Genomic DNA, 16,811 nt, shown 5'->3' on the forward strand with positions numbered 1-16,811 from the left:
GCCCAACGAGGGAAATGCACATACCTTCATGGAGCCTGTAACTAACTCAATCTTAGGGAATCTGTCTGTGGTGCCGGCTAAGCTGTGTTCTGAAGAAGTAGACTAGGGCTGGCCAGAAGAGGGGTTACAGAGAGAGGAGATGTCCATTACTCTGGACAGAGAGAGCAGCCTCTTCTTAGGTGTGGTGACACTAGAGGAACCCGGGGTGCTCAGAGCTGTGGGTGAGGTCCTCCAATTACTCACTTCCTTGTTTTTCAGTGCATCTCATCTCAGAGATTATAAGGGCAAAAATTGCGTCCCTTACTATTATATCCTCTACAGCTTCTGGGAAAATGATAGCCTTTCATAAGTGTTTAAACTAAGTAAATACTTGCCATTAAAGCTAGAATCGTGAATTTGACATAGTGAAAATGAACTGAATCAAGTTTAGTAACTTCTTTAATTGCATGTCGATTCTTTAAAAAAAAAATAGAAAGTTACTGCAAAAGAAATGTAAAAAATATATAATAAATTTGTTTTATGATTTTGATTTTATTTTGATATATTTTAATATACAGAATTTTAAAAGGTATTTCTGGTTAATGATGGCAGAATACTGGCATCGCTGTTCTCTCTTCTCTAAACCAACTAAAAATAATGAAAGTGAGAAACAGAAAAGACAATCTTGGATAACTATCAAAACCTTGTAATGAGAATATGTGAATTACTGATATTAAGTGCAGTGAAAATTGAACAAGGGCAAGAGAAGATGCCAGGAGAGGATGATTTCCTTTATAGAACTCAGGCAAAGTGAGGGCAGCAGCTTTCTTCCAAGTAGGTGATTTACCATGGGGACAAAACGAATAACTCCATATGGGAATGGTAACGTTGCTATGTACATTGGGCTCCCTGCGTGGCAAGAGAGGTGGGGTTGAATTACAGACTGTACAGTTATACTATTTTTGCAAGAAGTTTAGAGTGGAGGAGAAACTGGCAGCAGGCAGCCGTACAGCTGCTGGTCTTGGTCTCCTGAAGATAAGTAAAGTCTAAATCACCAGCCCCTAAAAATCTGTCATGGGCCCCTGTGAGTTGGAGAGACTAGTCCAGCATTGAGTCACGCCTCAAGGGAGGAATGGATAAATGATAAGACACAGAAAGAGATAAGAGTGAATTGATGGAACCAGGGTACAAAATGAAAGAGAAAAATACAGTCATTATAGAAATGAAGGTCACTTTCAAAGCAGCAAATATACACGGCTAGTTGGTGATACTGGAGGTAAGCTTGAGAAATTTGAGCAATCCAAAATGTAAAAAGTAAAAATTTATGAGGGTGGGAGGTAGGGAGGGAGGGAGAGAGAGAGAGAGAGAGAGAGAGAGAGAGAGACAGACATGAATACAGTAAATCTAGCTTACCAGTAATTGATATCCCTGAAGAAAACAATAGAATAAATGAAGCAGAAAAAAATTTTCAGGACATTAAGGAAGAGTTTCCCACAATAAAAGAAGACTTGAAATTCTAGCATGGTTTTTAGTCTTTAAATATAAAAACTTTTATTGCTACATCAAAATAGAAAAAAATAATCAAGCCTCTTATAAAATAAAGAGGCTGGCCTCAGGCGTTTCCATTCTAGAAGACATGGAAAAAATATATACAAGGTCGGTTGACCTCCTTATAAATAAGTAAATAACAAGACCCAAGGACTTTATGATCAGGCAAGCTGTAGTTTAAGCATAATACCAGTTTTCATATATTTCCCAACAGAAAAACCATGGCTTAGTTCCCATGAGTCAGCCTTGGGGGATAGGGGGTGGGTGGGTGGTGGGGTGGGGTGGGAGTTAGAGAAGGGAGGTGACTATATTATAAACTGTTGAATCAAGAGATGAGTTGAAAACGAAATTAAAAGGATTAGTGATTAGCATTGAATAAATTTAAGTGTAGAACTAACATTAAAATGTTACAAACTATGTCAGTGTGGAAATAATAACATGAGGAAAAAATACTGAGTTGAGGTTGGGTAGGTACAAAAAGGAAATTTTCTCATTGATCCTAACATGAGATCAATCGTGATAATGCTAAGTATAGTAATTTTCTTAGTATGCAGTAAAGCAATGTTATCTAAAGGACACAGACTATACATCTTCCACGAAAACAGGCTATATGATGAAATATTTAATGAAAAGATAGACTTGAAAGCTAAATAAGTAATGCAAAAAAATAAGATGATAAAGTTAAGATGAAATATTTGCCATATAAATAAATATAAAATTATAAATTAGATAAACTCATTTATTGAAAGAAAATGATACTCAGATTTGAGCAAAATGTCAAACCCATTAAGAGATGCTATCTAAAAAGGGATCAACAAATATTTGAGGCTTTGCAGTCATAAAATCTCTGTTGCAACTACTCAGCTCTACTATTAAAGCATGAAATCAGCCATAGCCATGTCCTGTAAGCCAGAGTTTTCTGACCCATGATTTGAAACAGTGACTCAAAACTTGAGTAAAAGGATGGGCAAAGACTTAATAAGCAACTTCAAACCAAAAAAATGTCAATCCAGATATTTATGTCAGACGCGGTTGACTTCCAGACAAAAACCGTCAATTTAGTTTCATTTTCTAATCATAAAGGGTAATAGTCTAGTGGTTATTGAATCTCATATGTCAAATAATACAACTTTAAAATTTATAAAACAAAAAATGTAAGGAGAAACAGACAAATCAGATTATACTAGGGGATTTTGATTCATTTCTTTCAGTTCTTGATAGAGCAACCAGACAAAATAAGTAATAACATAGAGGAAGTTAATAGCTTGATATATGATATAGCGAACAACATACCCTGGATACAATGAATACTCTTTTTCAAGAACAACGATTAGGCTCCAAGAACTCAGTCAAATCCAAAAAGCAGAGATACATGCAGATTATGCTCCTTATTAACTAGAACTAAAAGGAAAGCATAAAACTCCACAATCTGAAAAAATTAAATAACCCTTGGGTCAAAGGAGAAATTTAAAAATCAATTCCAATTCAACTAGAAAGTACTGATAATCAAATGTCTGTGTATTAGTACCTCTGGGATGTTGCTAAAGCATCACTCAGAGGAAAATTCATAGATGTAACTAAATCACTAAGCAAAAAGAAAGTGAAAAATAAAAGAATTCAGCTGAAGAAGTTACAAAAATAAAATCAATGGGAAGAAGGCAGAAAGAATTATCAAGGGTAAAAGCACAAATTGATGAATTAGAAAACGTACATGGTGGCCCTAATAAATCCAAGAGATTTTGGTTTTTTTTTTTTAGAGGATTTTGGTAAAAATATGAAACAGATAAACCTCTATTGAACCTATCATGAACAAAGGGAAAAAGCACAAATATCACATATGTGTGTGAATACACACAATATGAGAGTGAATCATATATATTTAGGAAATTAAATATAAGAAGTCACATTGCTAAATTTTAAGTACATAAATTGGAAAACTTGATCCACTGCACAAAAGGCACTAAGCCTGCAGTCTTCTGAGGAATGTTATGACTGCAGTGCTTTTTGTCTTGTTCAAGAACATAGAAAAAGAGAAAGATTTTCTAAATTATTTTTTGAAGTATATTGGTACCAAATTCTGACAAAGCACACACACAAAATAATAGACCATCCTCAAAATACAAACATCTTAAATATTACCAAGTATAACTCAGCAACACATTAAAAGAATGTGTTAAAAGAATAATGACCAAGTTGCTTTCATCCCAGTACTGTAAGAAGAGTTCAATTAAAAGGATTAGTGATTAAGGCTGAATAAATTTAAATGTAGAACTAACATTAAGATGATACAAACTACTCGTATGTCAATACTAAACACCGTATTTTAAAAAGTACAAAAGAGAAAAATGATCATCTTCCCAGAAGCTGAAAAAGAATTTTATACAATTAACCATCAATTCTGAGTTGTTTCTTTTTAAAAGAAACAACTCTTAATGAATTAGGAATTACTTGATACTTCCTTAACATAACAGAAAGTGTATCATGATAAAAATCGGCATTATTCCTCCCATTAACTTAAAGCAGTCTCAGTCATTTAAAGTTAGGAATAATAGTGGTCATCATTATTATTAACATTGTTCCAACAGTTTTGGCCAATTCGAATAGGAAAAAAAGTTGTGTAAGGTTGGAAAAAAGGGGAAATCAATCTTGACAGATATGATTACATACCTAGAATATGTCAGAGTAGAAAGTAAACATTGCCCTTCATATCCTTCCATCCCTGCCCTCAGACTTCTTTTTATGATTTATAAAATGTTATAGGTATTTACATAGGCTGATTTTTTTTTCATAATGACAATCAAATTGATTCTGTAAATTACTTTTTTCACTTATAGAAATCCAGTATATTTTTTCCCCCTATTTCTAAGTTCATTAGATTTACTTGAACTAATTCATACAAGATTTATGTTTGCCAGATGGATGAGCAGGCCAAAGAAAATGTAAAAATGAAACAGCACAGGTTTGCTTTGAAGTATTTCCTGTCCTGAATGTTCAGACCTTCAGGGCAGCTACATTTAGATCTTTAGTTCAATTTTTCTTCCTTGTACCTTAATAAAGTGAAAAGGAAACTGTCTTATTTTTGTTTTACATTTGTGTATGATTAGGTTTACTCAGTAATGACTGATTTTATTAACTAAGCTAATATTTAAGGTTTTTGTTTTTTTTCCTACCTGAAATGATTCTCAAGGTTACTACAAATTCTTTATCATCGGTAGGTAGAATGTAGTAATAATAAGAATTAACATTTATAATAATAACTCCCATTTGTTCAGTGCTTAACATATACAAGGCAGGGTACTTAATATGTTGTATACTTTGTATCATATGATCCTTACAGCAACCTGTTGATAATATAGCTACTGTTATTATCCCTATTTTACAGATGAGAAAACTGAGGTTAAATGATTTGTTCAAGGTAACACACACTGTAAGTGGCAGATTTTGGACTTGAGCAAACATGTCTTCTGACTCCTCAAGCATTTATGTATCTTGTCATTCACTGGCATAAAGAATTTCATAATGAGTTTTGTAAAGGAGAGAGTATTTCTTGAGTTTTTCTGTAGCTGGTATCTCAGCTGTTCCATTAGCTCTGTGGGTGACTTTCGGAGTGTGGAGAAAAAAGTGGGTTAGACCATATCAGCCCACTACGATGCTGACTTGACAAATTAGTCAATTTAGTTTCATTGTAGACTATGTGATTTTATGATATATAAATGCTATTGCGGGGCCTTTTGTGTTTGTAGAGGTAGTGAGTATTGTGTGATTTCTTCCTCCCATTTGCTTATTATACCTTCAAAGATTCATAAGTCATGATTAGTATTCTCTTCAGTGTAATTGAAAGTGCCATGACTGAATGGTGGAAGTATGGTCAGGTGACTAGTCTTTGGGCTCAAAATGTTTATAGTTTGGATGGGATAAGTGTGGGGAAAGATTAGAAGGGAAAATGACTTTTTTTAAAAAAACAGGAATTTGTTCTTTTTTGTATTTCATAGAAATATTTGTTACAAATTGCCAAATATTTGCCAACATGTCAAAAAATGTTGACTTTCTGAGGGAAGTTTTAGGTCTTTAGAATTCATTCCATTGGCATTGTAAAGAGGTTTGGGTTCTGAAAATAGGCATAGCCTGCAACCACCAGTAATGAAATAAAAAGGCCTGCTTACCCTATGACATTTGTTTGGTTGGAAGACCCCTAACGGCTTTGAGGTATTTCCAGAACTTAACCAGAGTAAAAGTTATGTAGTTCAATTTGGAGGGTTAAGATAACTTAGTATTTTATGATGCCTCTTATTATTTGAATTCAGTATTAGGATGTTGGATTACAAGAAGGGTGATATCCCAATATTTGACTTCCCAAGTGAGCAATCTTTGCTTATTTCTGTTTGTTAACTAGGCCTTTTGATATTTTTGTAGATAATCTGCTTCGTCTTGATTCTGCAGCATTCCACACTCTGGTATCCTTGGGGGTCTCTTAACAGTGCTATGGTGCAGAAGATTTAAAATCAGGTATGGCTGTGGGGCCAGAAGTCCCTCAGTGAAATTCTCAACTTCAATCTGCCTTACCACTCTCTGATTTATCATTTGGGTTTCTTTTTTTATGTGTGTGTGGTGGTCTTTTTAGCTGATGTTCACAAGGAATAGAGTCACGTGATGTATGAAGGGAAACATATACACTTCTCTGAGGTTGACAATAAGCCCTTGTGCTCATATAGCCCCAAACTGTGCAAGCAGCGGCGACTCAACGGCTACGCTTTCTGTATCAGACACGTTCTGGAGGACAAGACTGCCCCCTTCAAGCAATGTGAATATGTGGCCAAGTATAACAGCCAACGCTGCACCAACCCCATCCCCAAGTCAGAGGATCGTAGGTAAGAGCTAAGAATGGAACTCCATCTTTGATTTAAGTAGTAGGCCTGGATTTTTTCTTCTTTTCATACGGTGAATTTAAATGTCGCATTCTGGGAGCAATCCTAAGTAAACTCTGGAATGCTTCTAAAGATGAAAGATGGCAATTTTATTAAAACGGAGTAGTAAATTTGGGGAAGTATTTGAAAAGTATGTTAGAGTGTTTCCTTTTTTTTATTGATTTAATGGACTTTCTAGGATTATGAAAAAATTTCTTTTTCCCTTGAAATTGTTGCTAGAAGTCTTGGTACTGACATGTTCGGTTTGCAGCCTTATAAGGTGTTTCTGACTTCTCTACTTAGTTTTGTCATTTGCCTAAATGAGAAAAATTGTAGGAACTACTTAGGTGTTATAATTAATGATAATAAGTTTGGAATTTTTAAATCTGTGCTTGAAAAGTAGCAAAGGGTATGTACTTATTGAAAAAGAATTATTCAAAATTACTTGAATCATTCAGAAGATTTACTTCCTATCAGACTTGTAAGCAGTGTTTGGCATTGTTTTTAAAACCTTGCCTCTTTTGGTTAAAAAGAGTCCATGTAGAGTATGTTTACTATAAATTAAAAACTGTAATTTCATAGTAAGGGTAGGCTTTATCACTAGAATTGTGAATTTTTGCTGAATTAAATAAAACAGGGAGGTGTTTTTAAAGAAGTCTTATGCATGTTATTCATCTTTCATATTCTTAGGAAAAGTCACATTATGTTTCACATATAATCTCTTTCCCATGTCTCTTTTTCTTCAGTTCTCCAGAACCCATGTTGAACATTATAGGATATTACAGAGAGACACATGCTTATTTTACAAAAAATTTCAAATATTTTTTATCTTTAGGTAGAAAATTTGAATTTTTTTTACTTCTACCTTTAAAAAATATATGCCGCCTTCAATTCATCCTTGTTCCTATGCATAAGCAAATGTCACCTCCATAAATTGGTTGAGAAGGAATCATGTATTTTATCTGTCATGGTGAGCAATTTTTACACTTTTAGGGTGAAATAAATAATTTGCGTTGATAGAGGTCTCACCAAAATGACTGTAGTATAATGTGGTGATTTGGGAATACTCTTAGAATTTCTAATAAGCCCTTAAGGCTTCAAATTACAATACCTGAAGGTTAGAAACAGCTGCTTAGTGAGGCAAGGAATAAAATTTTAATCTCAGGTGAGAAAGGGACCACTGTATTAGGCTAAGCTTATCTGTCCAGTTGGCTTTAGCAGACTGAAAATGATAATTTCTTATCCCTACCCTTTTTAAACTTGAAGAATGGATGAACTTGGATTAATTTTTTTTACATTAAGCTCCACTGTAAACACATCTCTAATATTGTTTTAAATTCATTTTATCACAGTTGCAATTGTCAACCTTGGATATTTTTCATTTCAGATAAAGCAAGTATTATATTGTGAACAGCAAGAAGTAAAGTGAGAATCATTCTGAATTTGTCTGAAATATTAATTCTGTGAAGCATGTCTTCACTTTTATATTCTAAGCAATTTTCTTTTTAAAACAAGAAAAAAAGGAAAGGACGTTTGTATTGCTGTGTCAAGAGAAGCTATATATAATAAGTACTAGGTTACATATATTTTTCAAAATTGGTCCGAGACTGAATGCAAATGATATTAATACTTTTATTGTTGTAGAGTTGTTTGAAAATAGATTAAAATAGGCATTAGCAGAAGGTAATATATTACCTGAAGAAATCCAGATTGAATTCATGTAATAATATGTCTAAACCTATGTATAAATATTGAGTTTTAACTATAGTACATGACATACTGTAGAAAAGATTAACATTCTTTTGAAAATATGCTTTCATTGTTATTAATGCAGCTACTCTTTGGACACTTAAGGCTTTGAGATGGCTTATGTGTTGTTTTAGGAAAAAAAATTTCCAAGGACCTTTAATTGGCAAAATTATCTGGTTGGTGGTCAGCTAGAGGAAGCTTCTTAATATCTGGTGTCTAGCTTGTCTGGTTTGTATTATAAATGCTAACTTATGGTCTACCGTTCTGAAATAGCATGGTGCTGTGTTCAGTAGAAGTACTGGTAAACTTAAAAAGTGAAGTTCATTTGCTGATACATAGTGGGAAGCTAAGGCTCATTACTGTGGCCTTGGTTCTCAGAGATAAGTGGTTATATCAAGTTGCTTATTTTATGTAATATTTTAAATTTAAGTTTGCTGTAATTTTATGTATATTTTTAGTAGTACATATGTCTTTAACAAGAAATTTTCTTGTTATCTGTATGTTTATTTTTTAAAGTCGTTTAAGATGTAATTCACATTCCATACAATTCACCCATTTGAAGTGTACAAGTCGGTTTTTTTTTTTAGTATATTCACAGGCTTGTGCAATTATCACAGCCTAATTTTACAACATTTTCATCCCCACCAAAAGAGCCCTATAGCAGTTACTGCCCTGGATAGTCCTTCTTTTAGACTGGAAATTCCTGTTTGCATACTTATTTTAAATGCTATTCATAACTAAGGAAGCTTTTTAAACTCCAGCTGTGAAGAACTGTCCCTTTTAGCAGAGGCAAGGTTTTTAAGAGTTCAGACTCTGTGTTGTGACAGCGCTGCCGGAGTGGCTGGCGAGAGTTGAGGGTGAGGCTGCAGGAGGACTGTACGTGCGTTCAGTCAGCCTCTGCCCTCTTACGTCAGGGGGCACACAGTAGCCTCACTTACCGCTTCAGGCTGCCCACCTGTACACCAGCAGAAAAGTCTGCTTTCTAATTTAAAGAAAATACCCCATCTCATTTCCCCCCACTAAAAAAACTAATCCTTTTATTAATTTGAGAATGAGTTGAAAACAACAAAAACCATTTACTCGTTTTTTGGGAAGCTTCTTGGTCAGTAGTAGTTATCCCTGAAGCCCTTTCTCTTGTTCGCCACAGCTTTATGACTCTACTCTGTTTAAGGTATATGTGGGACTTGGCTCAAACCTGTTAGGTGTGTACACACACACAACACACACAAACGTGTGCGCGCATGCATGGAATAGGTTCTCTTTACTGTCCAGAAAGCTTTTTTCTTAATAGTCATATTGAAAATTAAAGAGTGCCTCTGATAGATTTACCGTCTTCCTGAAAATAAGACCCAGCTGGACAATCAGCTCTAATACATCTTTTGGAGCAAAAATTAATATAAGACCAAGTCTTATGTTATATTATATTGTATTATTATATTCTATAAGACCCAGTCTTACTGTAAAATAAGACCGGGTCTTATATTAATTTTTGCTCCAAAAGACGCATTAGAGCTGATTGTCTGGCTAGGTCTTATTTTCGGGGAAACATGGTATTTCTACGACAAACCAATAAAACAATGTCTCCCGATTATTTGGTGTATCTGTATTTTAACAATTAGTGAAAAAAAATTTTTCTGCAGCTCAGTTAGGTTGATGATTAGCATTAATTATTTAGTTTATTGCCTTTTTCCTAAACTGTGTTCTGTGGCGCTATCACAGTTGTGCTGCAAGAAAAATAGGTGCCATTTTCAAATAAGTTTGGGAAATACCGCCGCATGGGTACATTTCCACCTGGAAGCATAATGCACTTTATCATACAAAAATGCTCTGAGTAGTTGTTCAGCAGAAACAAACAACGAAATCATTATTCTGTTTAAACCATCATTTCCCAAATTTAATTAAGCATGGAACACTGTTTTCAGGGCATACTGGTTAACATACAGTGGGACTGCATGAGGAATACCAGTTTGAAAAACCACTACTTTTCTACTGGTAAAAACTTCCATAGGTTTTAAGTGTGGTTATATAACATGCATTCTACTTTCCTATTATGTAGAAGGGTTCTATCCTTTCATAGCAGTTTTGAAATAGCATTTACATTACAAAAGTAACCTGCTCATTATTGAAAGCTTTGTGAGCTTTGATTTTTAGAACAGGTCTTAGCTCTGTCATTTTCCAGATGGATGATTTTAGGCAAGTTATTTAACTTGTATAAAGTTTAGTTTCCTTATCTGTATAAAGGGCATCATTTTAGTGCCTACTGTAGGTAGAAACTAGAGGAGATGGTCCATGACGTCCTTATATCTGGCTATTGAGGAACCCATTTCATCTATAATCCTACTAACTAGTTTTATTACTTTCTCCTTCCTTTCTATTCTTATTCCCTTCTTCCTTTCCTCCCTGCATTCCTCCCTCCCTGTAGAACATACAGTGGGCACTTGATATTCTTAAGGGTTATGTCATAAGATCTTTGTGAATCTCCAAATACTTGAATGGCATTGGAACATATATTTTTTTTCAATAAGAGAATTTTAAGTGACTCTTGATGAGTTAGTTACCTTGTTTGCTATGAATAGAAAATAACAAAGCAGTATGAGAAGCAATAGCTGGGCAGTTATCCAGGGCCACTCACTATTTCAATGACTTGGTTCTGTCTGACAACCTCTGCACGTGTGTAGTTCACATATTCGCTTTAGCAAAGTTGCATGGACTTCGAGGATTGCTTGAGAGTAGTGCAGGTTGCATATATTAAATCCATGCATACCAAGACTTACGATAGTCATGCCTTTCTAACACAGGAGGATTCCTGTTTTATAATATGTCGTTTTATATCCTGCTTTTCTTAATCTGTATCATGAACATTTCCCATGTATATGTGTTTTTAAAGGTACTGCAACAGCCACTTGCAGGTACTTGGCTTTATCCCGAAAAAAGAGAGGAAGAAAAAGAATGATCCTATAGATGAGGTGAAGGTCAGGCACCAGATGGATGCCATGGCCTTCGGCCTGACGGTGCCCACTTTGGCCTTGAAGATGCCCAACGGACTGGATGGAATGTCCCTCTCTCCACCGGGGGCCAGAGTCCCTCTCCACTACCTGGAAACTGAGTTGGAAGACCCCTTTGCTTTCAACGAGGAAGATGATGACCTGAAGAAAGGGGCCACTGTGAGAAAGAAGTTGCAGAGCAAGTTGGCCCAGAATCGGCAGCGCCAGAGAGAGACCGAGATTTTAAAAGTTCGGCAAGAGCACTTTAGTCCCCCTCCTGCACCTTCACAGCAGCCGCCCCCGCAGCAGCACTCCCACCTGTCACCTTTGTCCACTTCTTTAAAACCTTCCGCGCCACCACCGCAGGGTTTAGTCTGCAAGTCACCTCCACCTCAGAACACCAGCCTACCAATGCAGGGAGTGGCCCCCACCACACACACTATAGCACAAGCCAGGCAGCTGTCTCACAAGAGGCCTCTGCCCCTCCTGCCATCCAGTAGGGCTCCTGTCGTGGACCCGCCCAGGACTGACCGGGTCCTTATGAAAGCCACAGCCTTCTCTCCACACTTCTCTTGTATAAGTCGGCTGCAGAGACTGGTGAAACTGTGCACCCAGAAACATCAGTTGGACACTGATCTGTTTCCCCATTTAGGTGAGTTAATATCTATTTTGCCTTATCATGTGTGCAGAATACAACAAAATGTGCCCTTTTGCACGAGGCTTTCTTTTAATAGCTTCCACATAGGAGGTGGGGAAGAAGAGCACTGCACAGTGTTCCAGTGAAAGAGCCTGTGTGTAGGTAGAGCACCTTAGAGTAAATTGCTGCTGGAGAGGATAATAATCGGTGAACACAATGCAGAATTTAGAATTCAAATCATAGCCTCGAGTAGTAGTAGGAGGGGAGGAGGAGGAAGAGTTGTAATAGCAGCAGCCGCAGTATTAAAAGGTAGTTGTGTTTGGTTGTACGCCTCTGAGCTCAGTTGCCTGTCGGTCTTAAGTTCTCTACATGTCTTATCGTAGGACTTTGGAATAATGATAGCATTGTTAACATCTGCCAACAGTTGTGTTTTTTTTTTTTTTTTAAAAACAGCTTTTTGAAAAAAAATTCCCAAAGCAATACCTGTTCATGACTTAAAAGTGAAACAATACAGATAAGACCTGAATATATAGTTCATGTCTTTCCTTTGTTGCTTCTGAGTTTTCTTTCTTGCTCAAGAAAATCTCTCGGATCCCAAGTGTATACAGATACTCTACATTTTATATTAAGAATTTGATTGTTTTGTTTTTGATCATTTAAAGTTTTCACTCATTTGGAATTTATTCTTGAATATGGTATGAGCTGTGATTCTGACTTTAGGAACAATTATTTATATGACATGACAGCAATAGAAAAATGAGAAAGGGATGGGAATAGAGGAAGGAGAAGACTAGTCAATAAACAAATGAAACCCTCAATCCTCAGGCAGGGAAATGCAAATTAAAATAACAATGAATTATCATCAGGTTAGCAAAAATTACATCCAGTGTTGATGCAGCTATGGGATACATTGCTGGCAAGTAATATGATAGTATCTGTTAATTAAAAGTGTATGTATAGCTAGCATACTCACCTTTGGGACTCTCCTGTGGATAAAAATAATCAGAGTGTAAGGATATGTGTTCAAGGATGTTTATTACAGCATTGCTTGTAATATTACAAATCTGTAAACAATTTTTACAACCAATAGGAAACCACGAGTAAATTATTGTACATATATGTTTTATGAAGTATTATGCAGCTACTAAAAAGAATGAATGAAATCTGTCTTTTACCTGGTTGTACCCATGATATGTTAACTAGTAGAAAATGATCAAGAGGTATTATATGATCTTATTTTTGTAAAAATAAACTCAATAAACAAGGGATATCGGTATATCTATTGATCAAGTATATGATAGATGTTGGCCCGTTAGGTCTGAGCGTAGGTAAAGCGCGAGTGGATATGCATGACTAGGCCGTTAACGTTGGCTGTCACACAGGGATGGACTTGGACAGGATGTATTTTTAAGGAGATGGGAGTGGTAACTCTTCTTATATAGCTTTATATTGTTTCACCTTTTATTAAACCATATATGACTTTGGTAATTTAAAAAATTAATAAAACTTTAAAAATATAGATAAATAAAAATAATAGATTAAAACACCTCAAACCTTATCAATACATATTTGTTAATACCTTGGTATATTCTTACAGATATATAAAAGTGGGTTCTTTCCATACATACAGTTGTGTAGCCTGTTTTAAAATTTTTCCTAATGTATTATCAATTAGTAATTTTTCATACACAGCACAATTTGTTGTGTATGAAAACATAACACCTGAATACTTTCTCTAATTTAAGTCTTTTCCAGTTTATATCATCGTAAAGTGTTGTAGCTGTATAGCCTTGTAGTAAAATAATTACTGTCATATCTTTAATTTTTCCTTCAAATAGGTTCCTAGGAGCAGAATTTCTGATTCCAAGCTTACCATTTTTTAAAATGGTTTTTGATATGTGTTGCGAAATTTTCCTTCAGAATTATTTTGTGAGTTTACCCTTTTTTCAGCAGTGTTTGAGAATGACAGGTTTTCTACATCTTTAGATATTTGCATACCTTAGATCTGAGTGTTTCTTATATTTATATTTTTGGCCTTAGAATCCCTTTACAGTCTTAAAAAGTATTGAGGACACCATAGTGTGTATGTAAATTATATCTATTGACTACTGAATTAGGAATTAAAACTGAGAAATTTTTAAAATGCTAACTCATTTAAAAATGAAAACAAACTCACTACATGTTAACACGTTCTTTTTATGAAAAATAACTTTTCCAGAATAAAAATAAATATAATGTAATATTACGAATGCATTCTTTTACTTTGTTTTATAAATCTTAATGTCTGATTTACTAGAAGACTGCTAGATTCTCCTATTTGCTTCTGTAGTCAATCTGTTGTGATACATGGTTTGTGTTAGTAGATGAAAATATGGTCTTACACATTTGTAGCTGGAGAAGGGAGGAATATTTTAATATTTTTTTTTCAAATAATTGTCGACATTCTTATTTGATTCTACACCAAACCTTGACAAGTGGTAGTTTCTTGAAGATTAGTTACAATGTGGATTCTGAAACCGAATCAGGGAATCTTGCATACTGGTACATTAAAATCCGTTGATCCACCTTGTACTTTGAATGGATCTTTTACCCATGCAAGGTTTTGTAACACCATGTGTTGATCATTTGGAGAAAATACTGATTTACAGTTATACAGATGTTCCAAATGTTGACATATTTCATTATATAAATTTCATTATATAAAATATGTCAACATTTAGAACATCTGTACATATTTCATTATATAAAATTTTTAAATTACATTCGTTAGTATTACCACCAATCTCATCAGAAATGTCTGTTAGGAAGTTGTCATACTTTTAGTGATGAATTCAAGTTTTCAAAAAAATTGAGCTTTCAAGTAAAACTTTGAATTTTATTATTGGTAACAAGCACTATCCATTGTTTACCTTGAAGAGATGGTTTTACTGTGGTCATTTTAGAAAAAAATGACTGCCAAATATCTGAGTCTTAATAACCATAGATTGTCAGTAATTCTTTCAGATAAAAATGGTATTGAATGAAAAAAAAAAAGCAGCTAGGTTAGGTCACAATTAAAAGTCACGCAAGTACTTTTCCCCAAAACAACCATCATACTTTATATGCAGCAGAGGTGCTTTTATCTATATACTTCACATTTAGTCACACAAAATACTATAAAGACATACTCAAGAACAATCTTTAATAAACAAGTGCTTTATCAAGGACCTTCTGGACACTGTTTTGTTTTTATTTCACTGCAAGTCATGGTGTGGAACATAGAATGACTACTAGTACAGTTGGGTGTCACTGCCTTGCTTCATGCTGAGGTGCCAGCAGTTTTACCCATCATGGTTTTTTTTTTAACCATCAGTACAAATCTCAGCACAGTGAAAAAGGCAAATAATGCCTTCTTAGTGTTGTTTTGAAGGTAGTGTTGACCTAAGGAACTCCCTGAGAGGGTTTCTGGGACCTCTGGGGATCTGTGGCCCATACTTTGAATAAGAACTGCTATTTTGGATTAATAATGTAGTTTTGAATATTTGTTCATAGGCTATTTTGGACATTTGTATTTTCTATTTATTTTGCCTTTTCAATTTTTCACCCATTTTTAATGAAGTGTTTCTCTTTTATAGAGATTGGTAAGAGCTTTTTATACATATTTCGTGTTTGTGGCAAAGCTTCTCCTTCCTCCCATTAGTTATTTGTTTTTAAATATCTGTTCTAATGATTTTGGAATTTAGAAGTTAAAATTTTTTATGTATTCTCTTTTTTAAGGATTTCTTCCTTTTGAATCAGGTGGGGTTTTTTTTGTTTTGTTTTGTTTTTTTAGATTTTATTGGGGAAGAGGAACAGGACTTTGTTGGGGAACAGTATGTACTTCCAGACCTTTTTTCTAAGTCAAGTTGTTGTCCTTCCAATCTTAGTTGTGGAGGGTGCCGTTCAGCTTCAAGTTGTTTTCCTTTCAGTCTTAGTTGTGGAGGGCGCAGCTCAGCTCCAGGTCCAGTTGCCGTTTTCTAGTTGCAGGGTGCTCAGCCCACCATTCCCTTGCGGGAGTTGAACCTGCAATGTTGTGGTTGAGAGGATGCGCTCCAACCAACTGAGCCATCCGGAAGGCAGCTCAGCTCAAGGTGCGGTGTTCAATCTTAGTTGCAGAGGGCGGAGCCCACCATCCCTTGCGGGACTTGAGGAATTGAACTGGCAACCTTGTGGTTGAGAGCCCACTGGTCCATGTGGGAATCGAACCGGCAGCCTTCGGAGTTAGGAGCATGGAGCGCTAACCACCTGAGCCACCGGGCTGGCCCTGTTTTTGTTTTTTTAACCCATGTTTGGACTCTCTTCATTCCAAGAGTATATAATTATATTCATTTTCCTTTAGTCCTTTTATTATTTACATTTTAGTCATCTATTTGGAACTCATTAGGTGTTAGTTTTGAGACAGAGATCTTTTTACTCCCAAATATTTGCCTCGTATTCTACCATTTACCTCTATCATCTATGAGATTTTTATTTTTACTTCTGGAGGCTGATTTTTTTTTTTTTTTTTAGCTTTTGAATGTTGTGTTGAGGGCTGATTTTCCATCATTTGGAACAGAATGAAAACTTAGAGAAAAACTATTGTCTTTTTGTTTATTTTTTAACTCAAGCATATTAGGGGCCCAAGTTTTCAAAACAAATGTTCTTTGGAGAAATCAGAAATTGTAATGCACCATTATGACCAAGCATAGTCTGCATTCATATTTGCAGAGAGTACTTCAAGACAAAAGCAGTTCTCGTAATTAGCTTTTGTACTCCTGTTTGGGCTGGTTATCTCAGTTCGTTACATTAAAACTAGTGATAATGAAGCCAAGATCAAAGGTTTACTTTATTGGACAGATAATTTCACAACAGGAGAAACACTTCCATTTTAGTTCTTATGACTTAGATCTTGACTTTTTCAGCGAAAGCTTAGTTGTCTTAGAAATTATTGTAACTTCTACAGATAACTCATGTTCTAATTTTTAAAAGTGCCTTAAGTGTCACTTTGTGTTT

General features: G+C 35.1%; 1 protein-coding gene across 6 annotated transcripts in view; it reads left to right on the plus strand.

Moving 5' to 3' along the window:
* INO80D (INO80 complex subunit D) overlaps nt 1–16,811 on the plus strand; it is a 60,036-nt gene that overhangs the window by 8,681 nt on the left and 34,544 nt on the right. For 4 of the 6 annotated variants that reach the window (XM_033111872.1, XM_033111871.1, XM_033111874.1 and 1 more), the window contains exons 2-4: nt 5,941–6,033; nt 6,149–6,395; nt 11,068–11,816. In XM_033111872.1, coding sequence (XP_032967763.1) covers nt 6,178–6,395; nt 11,068–11,816 — 967 coding nt within the window. In that variant the 5' untranslated portion in view covers nt 5,941–6,033; nt 6,149–6,177. The remainder of the gene's footprint in view (nt 1–5,940; nt 6,034–6,148; nt 6,396–11,067; nt 11,817–16,811) is intronic. The other 2 variants (XM_033111875.1, XM_033111876.1) reach the window with 1 other exon arrangement.

Source organism: Rhinolophus ferrumequinum, chromosome 8 (assembly GCF_004115265.2).
Source record: "Rhinolophus ferrumequinum isolate MPI-CBG mRhiFer1 chromosome 8, mRhiFer1_v1.p, whole genome shotgun sequence".
NCBI classification, from domain to species: Eukaryota; Metazoa; Chordata; class Mammalia; order Chiroptera; family Rhinolophidae; genus Rhinolophus; species Rhinolophus ferrumequinum.